The sequence below is a fragment of the Apium graveolens genome, chromosome 9 (genome assembly GCF_009905375.1).
Source record: "Apium graveolens cultivar Ventura chromosome 9, ASM990537v1, whole genome shotgun sequence".
Taxonomy (NCBI): Eukaryota; Viridiplantae; Streptophyta; class Magnoliopsida; order Apiales; family Apiaceae; genus Apium; species Apium graveolens.
Genome location: NC_133655.1, coordinates 251,251,440 through 251,260,376, shown reverse-complemented (window position 1 = coordinate 251,260,376; position 8,937 = coordinate 251,251,440). Strand labels below are relative to the sequence as shown.

The window sequence follows — 8,937 nt, the reverse complement described above, 5'->3', positions numbered from 1 at the left end:
ACGGATCTTGATTCCGACGAGAAAATTCAAACTTTGTTGTCAGATTACTCCGTCAACAAAACCCAAAAAATGTATCTCTCTTGTAAATTTCAAATGTCCGTGCATAAATTTCCTTTCCTGTCCATTTTCTTTCCTTGCATAATCGTTCTTCGTAGCCTGGTTCAAAATTATTAAACTCTCCTCCCCATTCACACGCATTTTCCTTGAGTTGGATATTGTTTCCCTTTTCGCATCCTAATATAGCTACTACCTTCCATTCTACAAATTCGGTTGTATCAGTACCACAGCAATCACCCGAAATAATTGTCGAATATGTTACTTTTATACTACATGTCTCGTCCCAATGTGGCCGTACAGAAACTGGCATCAAACTCTACAGTCGACACATTGGCTGCACGTTTCGAAGTTGGATTAATAACAATCCAATGTCAAGTTGTGTTGAAGCTTTGACATGCACCATTTCTCACCACCTGGGTATATCTTAATGGCATTTCCACGCCAGTTACGAGAGGCAACGGTTCCCTCAAAGTACATAATCCAAACAGTGAGATTAACATCTCGGTGTTCTTTCCTCTGGCTAATATATCTCACTATCTTAAAAATAATTATATGAAAACAATAATTTGAATAGATTTAAGGATTCTTCTTCATGCTTTAGTAGGTTTGTGCATTGACAATTCGCTAAACATCCACAAGTCTTCAGGTAACACCGTAACAGCCATCGCTAGTCGCTAGTGTCCTGGGGCAATAATTGAGTCAATTATATTCTACTTATATTTTAACATGAATCAATATTTGAAATAACAATACTTTTACTATTTTAACTTAAATTATGTTAACAACAAAATCAAAAACTTTAGTATAAAGTATGAAAGAAATTACTTTAATTTGGATTTTGAACTGTTAATGGGATTCGGTATGGGGTATGGGAAAATTTTACATTGGCATCCCCTATTTTCTCTGGTCAATCAGATGCAAATTAACTTGTTCTCATGCAAAATCACAAGATAGCCCAGAAATAAACACACCGGGAAAAAATTATACAACGTGAAGCCATGTTTGTAGCTTAGTCCCAACTACAAAGTGAAAGAATGAATGTCAAACATTTCGGCACAGCAAGTGGTCAGTATATATGATGCCACCAAAGATGTACAATCAATTCTACAGTTCTCCATTAAAGTAGAGAAATAGCAAACCCCCGTTAACCCAAACCTTCACCAAGGGAGAGCATGACCTTCTCTAATAAAATTTGAGCATCACGTGGAACTGTCAACAAGGCCAGACTCGACTAGGAGGTGTAAATTGTGACAATAGGTAAACTAACCTCTTGCACAATGAATACCCTGGGAACAATTGAAAGATCTGTAATCTGTATGATCGCATTCTTTCCTAGAAGTTGCAGCATCGAGCCTGACCTCTTACCAATTTGTCCCATAGACATATCATTTGCCTCGGAGATTGATAATGAGCAGTAAAATAATTTTCCACGCAACCATATTGACAAAACTTCCAACTATGGGAGTATTCAACAGGTCTCGAGCTGTTAAACTGTTCAACCCACATTCCCATGCTCACATCCTCCATCTTAAATAGCTGCTTATAGAGAAACAATCTTTTTAACCAAGAGATCTTATCATTAGATGTAGTATTATAAGATTCGACTTTCTGGTCTACAGACTACAAACCTTTAGGTTTTGTTTGACATGTTGAGAGACAATATATTCCGCAATGTCCTTCGAGATTATATATCCAGGTCCATTAGCATACGGAGGATAAACTTCTTGTGGATACTCCTGTTTCATCAGAATCATTTGTTTACAATGACATCAAAAGTAAAGGACTATGTGCTTCAACGATTAAAAGAATTTACTCCAAAAATTTGTACATGTTTCGTTTAACAGTTGCAAAATTTTAAGTCTAAGGATTCACATTTTAAACAATGCAATTGTATACCTCATAACTGACAGCCCATTTTCCACTTCGAAGAGGTCGATGTAAGAGGTTAAGATTACCCATATAAAGTGATTTTTTCTGAGCGACTTTATCAAGTTCTTTTAGAACAGTATCCACCCTTACAAAAGTATCATCATCGCTCTTCATGATTTGAGCAGCTGAGGCATTTTGAACCTGCATGCCAAATTTGAGATATTTAGAGAAACTAGAACAGAAGCAACTAATCTGGTCTTGTCTCCTGACCGTGTAATATAGTTAATAAACAACCAAGAATTAGGAAGAGATGGAAAATGAACTTGCCCCATATTCACATATAGCAATAGTTTTAAGAACCACTAGCTCATAGCGATCCAAGAATGGCAGGATCACTATATCACCAAAGTAAGCAGCTTCTTGCTTCAGAACTGCATTCACCTCTTTCCTTGAGTTCTGCATCATGGAATCTAAGATAAAAGCAAGCCTAATACAGTGTATAGAAAGCCGCACTGTGACCAGATGAGATAATATAATTACATAAAAGAAGGTAGCAAATGTAAATCACATGTCACGAGTAGATTTTAAGCAATTTAGCTGGAAACTTGAGATCACCCTAGAACCAAGAGTCAATGCTGATCAACTATATTTCAAAATCCCTATGTCTCACTGCCATTGACCTCTCGCTAAATCCAAAATCTGCTAATTTTTCTATATTCAGCCATGTTGCAGCATCAACAAAAACCGAAAAAACTTCAGCCCCGTCTTTGTTATTGACTTAATATATTGTAATTTTATATATCTGTTGTTAATAAGACTCTTAAGCATCTCCTAGTGGTAGCTATTTTATATGGACACTGAATCCTCTATGGATATCTATATTACTGGCAAGAATAATATCATAATATGACACTGCAAGAACTCACTATCAATCCTCAAGTCCAAAGATTTTTTCTCAGTAAGGATTAATACATAGATATGCTGAATGAAGTTCTAAAAAAGCCTGTTTGGTACTAGTGCATCAACAATCTTATCTTCTCACACTTAGAGTGCATATGTAATTAGAAGGTTGTGGTTAATATTAGTGTGGGACCCATACCAATGCAACAAAGAAACGAACTACTACAATTGAGGATTTGACAGCTGAGGCTTGCATCCAACTTTTCCTAACAGCCATGCGTTCTGCAAAGTGATTAGTAGCAGAGAGAACCCCAATAAAAAGCGGAATAGGACCATTGGGTAAAGGTTGAGACTTCCACTTTGGAGACATTTCAAGAACTCTTTGAGGTGAAAAACTTGGATGCGAGGTTGGGAGAGAGGTGGCAAAAACTGAATGAACATCCACATCACCTTTAATTGCCAATCCTGTTGCATCTTCAAGCGTAAATCCCTGCAGAAAAGGAAACATATGGAGAGCAAGTGAACCCTTAAAAATTAGCAAAAGACCCACAAGATTGAATAAGAGATTGCATTCCACTTGAAAATACTAAAACAATATATCAGAGCTGCATGTCGAAAAATAAGTGAGACACCTGTTGATATGAGACAAATGAAAGAGAAATGCTAATCAAAGTTTAAAATACATTTAACCAACGCAAATTTATTAAAAATACAGGAAAATAATAGAAGAAATATCTCCTGAGACAAATGACTTCAGAATAACACCGCCAAATTGCTAATTTACTATTTAGCATTAATTAATAAAACTTCAATAATGTCATGTAATAACATGTCTCAAAATATTTAAAGGAACCCTGGAACATGACATGTCACCACGTCTATAGACATTACCTAGACTCAATTTTGTAAAAAAAAGGAGCAGTCACGTTAAAAAATTCTAATTTCTTGAACATCAAGAATACTTGAAGCCTATCGAAAAAATTTCTAGTGCAAGTTACATACCGTCCGATAAGGAAAGGAAGTAACATGGCGCCCCCCAGAAATGAGATGAAATCCATCAAGACCAGCACGCAAAGTCAAAACAAACATTTTTCCCTCGGCAAAAGGGAAAGGCCAGGTTACTTCTGGTTTCTTGGCGCGCCCTATGAATCTCTGGAACCAAGAAGTCGTCCGGGACTCTTTATCTCTATTATCATTCCTGCTCCATTTTTCACATCTCAGATATCCATCAACTGCAGAGAACAAACAATACAATATTGATTAACTTGATAGATTATAACACTGGCCACGAATCAGAAAACCAAAGCAATATCTTTTGTTGTAAATATAACTCATTACTGACAACACATTATTTAAATTGTAAATTCTTTGTTGAATTTTAGCCAGAAGTACCCTCAGTTTAACGCAAGACACAAAACAATTTTTACATGCAATAAGTCTACATGTTCAGGCCCCTCATTATAGACCTAGAATTCATAAAGAGCAGAGTAATTTACGCCAAACATGTTTAACACTTACACTCCGTCAACTACTAATTTCTTTCACTCTTTATACAATTTTTATCACCCACTTAAAGTAGCAAGAAAATCCATGATATTCTTGCATTCAGTCTGGATTCCCATATTGCTTCCTATAAAGTCTACATTTCTTAACCCTAATAATTTCTTAATTTTTTTTCCATTTTAATTAGGGAATGGGGGGAACTAAAATGAGAAAGGACAGCAGATGTTATTTAAATGTTTTAATGAAAAATAGGTAAACACCATGTGTCTAATGAATTTTTAGTAAATAATTAACATATATTCCACTTCATTCCTTCCCAGTTAAATCCCTTCTCAATCTTACAAGACGCAATTCCATGGTTGTTTAAATATCCACATTCCCATCATGTTCATCCACATGGCATATTTCATGCCTGAACATTTTATCAACATTTGAGTATGTCACTCAAAACACAGATTTTTAAACGCAGTTGATCAACCACATATGTTGCATAAAATTAGGGATAAGAGTAGATAAAATTTGGGACAACTGATATGTATTATTATAGGAAATGCTCCATAGAGTAATGTATTGCTCCATATAGTAATGTATCAATTAATGTGTGTAACTAATTATAACTTGGACCTGATTTCACTGCCCAGTCCCACATTTCACATCATTACTTATAAGCTAGTAAATTAATCTGCTTATGAAGGTCACAGATTCGGGCAAGAGGAAGAAACTTGTAATATCGTAGCCACTCATGGTTATTTTCGCCGATTGATCTTCCAATATGCTAGTTTCAACAACTCTTGTTCTTTACACTTCTTCCTAGCCGCTTGGCCTGTAGTAGGTATCTGGTTTACTGCTTTAGGTATCAGCGCTATGGCGTTAAACCTAAATGGTTTCAAATTTTAACCAATCTATAGTTGATAGTCAAGGCCGTGCAATTAATACTTGGGTTGATATCATTAACCACGCTAACCTTGGTATGGAAGTTAGTAGTATCAAGATTCAGAAATTAAATGTTTAGGAGAATATATCTTAGAGATGCCACAAACCATGTTAGACAATATTTTATCAAGAACTACATGGTTCTTCATCCTTTTCAGAAACTTTGGCAGATTTTTATTTATTAGGAAAGTATTTGATGCTCATTGTTTAACACATCCAATCACCTCATTCAATGCGCAATCACCTTCTTCACATGCATGTGTGTCGTACCTACCTAATTCATGCTAATCGTTGAGGATTATTAACAATGATTTGGAAGGTGTGAATGATCATGCGGAATCAAAAACGAATAATTTTTTTAACTACATGTGCATATGTAAATCTAAATATTCTTACCACGCATGTCATCATCGCCTTTGGATGGCAAACCATCACATCGTTGACCTGCTCCCCATTGCATTCTATAACATGTATTATGCTCAATCACTGGTAGATGACTCCAATCCCCTCTCAAGCGAGGGTTCAGATGAAGAATCTTCGGTGGATCCTCACCAACCACAGATTTTAACCCTTGCAATTCAACCATAAATTGAGAAACCAGGATTAAGGAACTAGCAGCTCTCATTTTGGCTTGGTTGGATACATACTCATGGTGAGCATATTTAGGTGTCCCCACAACTGTAATGGAAGAGCCTGCAGCAAGCCCACAAGGAAGGAACATAACTTGGTCGCCCTTAGATAATTCTTTACTACTACTTGATACCCATGAGGGACATGACTCTTGCTTCACCTCAAGAATTGAATTCTGGTCAGCCTCCTTTCCGGTATAATTTTTTACTTCTTCCCATGCCCTTAAACCTAAAGTCCACGCCTCGTCTGCCATCCTCTCTAACACAGACAAATCGTTCGTCCTATTCAACTGCCTCAAGATGTCACTAGCTATTCGACCATATTGATTCTTAAAAGGCTTCATTGGTGGCAATCCATTTGTCTTGTCTTTCAATATTTTTCCAGGTAAAATAACCGGCACAACCTCATTTTCATTATCTAATCTACGATGGATCGTATCCTCAGAAACAGACCTTAACATTGGCTTACTCAATATATCACCATTCTTTGCATCTACAAACCCCGAGCTACCCAATTTATCATAGCCATCATCACCACTTAACACCCCACCACTCTCGAAAAATTCCAGAAACTTGTAGCATATAAAAAGCAAATACAATGCAGCTATACTAAACAGAAAATATGATAATTTCAACCTCTTCACTCCAAAATGTTCACTTTTCGACCTCTTCATCTTCACAAACCAGAATTACAATACACTACACTATCTAAATACCCAAAATAACCCATCTTTCACAAATCCATAGCAATAAATATCACAAATTCACAACCTAAGATGCAATCTAATCCTACCCTAAAATCGAAAAACCAAAACCCTAACTTTAAAACAACAATACTTCACCACTCCAGGATCCAAAACAAGCAAATCTTACTGCTTCAGAAGCAAATGGGCCTTCTATATCACAAGTACAAATCAATATACACACAGATATACATTCACAAGGCAAGAAAGAGCATTTTACATGCAATCAATGACACTAAACAATCCAATAGCAAAACAATTCAAAACCCACTAATCAAAATACAATCTTTTAAAGAAAGAACAAGTGTAAATTGCATTTCCAACCTCAAATTTGCAAGATATGAACAGTCACAGCCCAGATGAGAAGTGGGTTTTATATAATAAAATGTTAATATAATAGTGGTAATGAGTGTATAAATGAATCTGAAAATTAGGGAATGCTAGAAGTTAGAGGAGATAAATATGAAGTATTTAAAAATCCAATCTTTGACAAGAATGTGAAATGGCAAGAATGTGATGTGTGTATGTATATGGTATACGCACAACTGCTGAAGAGTATGAACGTGCCCCCCCTTACTTTCTTTAATTATTTTTTGTTTTAAGGCAATTGGATGGGTTTCTATTTGTTAGAGAAGTATAACAGTATTCAGTGGGTTCCTTCTACTACCATAAATCCCGTGCATCGTTCTCATTAATATTTTAAATTTTTATTTATCCAGTTATATTATATTTTTAAAATATTTATATAAATATATAATAATTATAAATTTATAATAAAAATAATAGAATAACATGTGGTCGTAATTTAGTAGAATAAATAAACTATTTCCAGTAGTTTAACAATTTAATAGTTTAGCAGATATATAACACTATTATTTATATCTTTTAATAATAGGATAAGTTGTATTCGTAGTTTAGTAGGATAACTATGCTATATTTAGCAGTAGTTTAATAATTTAGTAATTTATTAGATATACTAGCATAAATCACGTGCATCGCACGGTTTCCATTAATATTTTAAATTTTTATTTATCAAGTTATATTATATTTTTAAAATATTTATATAAATATATAATGATTATAAATTTATAATAAAAATAATAGAATAACATGTGGTCGTAATTTAGTAGAATAAATAAACTATTTTTAGTAGTTTAGCAGATATGTAACACTATTATTTATATCTTTTAATAATATGATAAGTTGTATTCGTAGTTTAGTAGGATAAGTATACTATATTTAGTAGTAGTTTAATAATTTAGTGGTTTATTAGATATATAACACTATTTATCTATTTTTGTAATAATCAAAATTAGGGAATTATCGTTGAACCAAACCGTTGAACCAAATTATCTCTATTCCGGCTATTATAATATAGTATAGATAACACTATTTATCTATTTTTGTAATAATCAAAATTAGGGAATTATCGTTGAACCAAATTATCTCTATTCCGGCTATTATAATATAGTATAGATATATTATAAAATAATAATATTTAATGATTTAAGACATTATTTTATATTTCAACTCCAATAATGATTCTTCTATATATTCTTTATCATTATTATAATAATATATTTATAAAGAATTGGACAAAAAAGGAAGGAAGAGAGAGAAAATGAGTCAAAAAAGAAAGAGAATTGAATTTTTTTATTAATAAAAATAAAATAAGGGATAGTCAGGGGATCCATAAAGTAAGAGCAAGTCCAACAATCTCTTAATAGATTTCTTATAAATATTATAAAATAATAACTTTTAGTGATTTAAGACATAATTTTGAATTTGAACTCCAACAATGTTCCTTATCTTCAATCCTTATTATTATAATAATAATAAATTTGAATGAGATATGAAAGTAAGAGAGAGAAAAAAACTAAAAAGAAGAGAGAGAAATCATTTTTTTATTGATAAAAATGATATAAGGGATGACTCGTGATTCCTTAAAGATAAGGTATGAAAGAAGTGTATTGGTGATATAAGGAATCGTCTCAGCACGCAATTCGACTGATAATCAAACAAATAACAAAGTCAACTAATTCTAGAAGAAATTAGGTCTTAATATTATTTTTAATGAAAAGAATTCATTTTTCCGAGTCAAAGGGCTTTCGTTTCACCCAAATTAGACTAACAGTCTAATTAATATCAATTAAATACTGATCATTCAATTTATTATTCAATATAAATAATTATACTAAATTTTTAAAACCTAAAATAATTTTTAAATAATTATCTAAGAAAAATCAGAGTCAAAAATAATTTTTCTATAATTTTTGGAATTAAAATGAGTTTGTTATGATTTA

At 33.2% G+C, this 8,937-nt stretch overlaps 1 protein-coding gene across 1 annotated transcript; it reads right to left on the bottom strand.

Moving 5' to 3' along the window:
- Positions 1 to 1,015: 1,015 nt before the first annotated feature.
- LOC141683666 (hydroxyproline O-galactosyltransferase GALT2) lies at positions 1,016 to 7,235 on the bottom strand. Its single transcript, XM_074488414.1, has 7 exons — positions 5,659 to 7,235; positions 3,829 to 4,058; positions 3,026 to 3,316; positions 2,254 to 2,382; positions 1,954 to 2,127; positions 1,686 to 1,793; positions 1,016 to 1,593 (listed from the first exon to the last, which is right to left on the bottom strand). The coding sequence occupies exons 1-7, from the start codon at positions 6,563 to 6,565 to the stop codon at positions 1,390 to 1,392; spliced, it is 2,043 nt and encodes a 680-aa protein (XP_074344515.1). The 5' UTR covers positions 6,566 to 7,235; the 3' UTR covers positions 1,016 to 1,389.
- Positions 7,236 to 8,937: the final 1,702 nt, after the last annotated feature.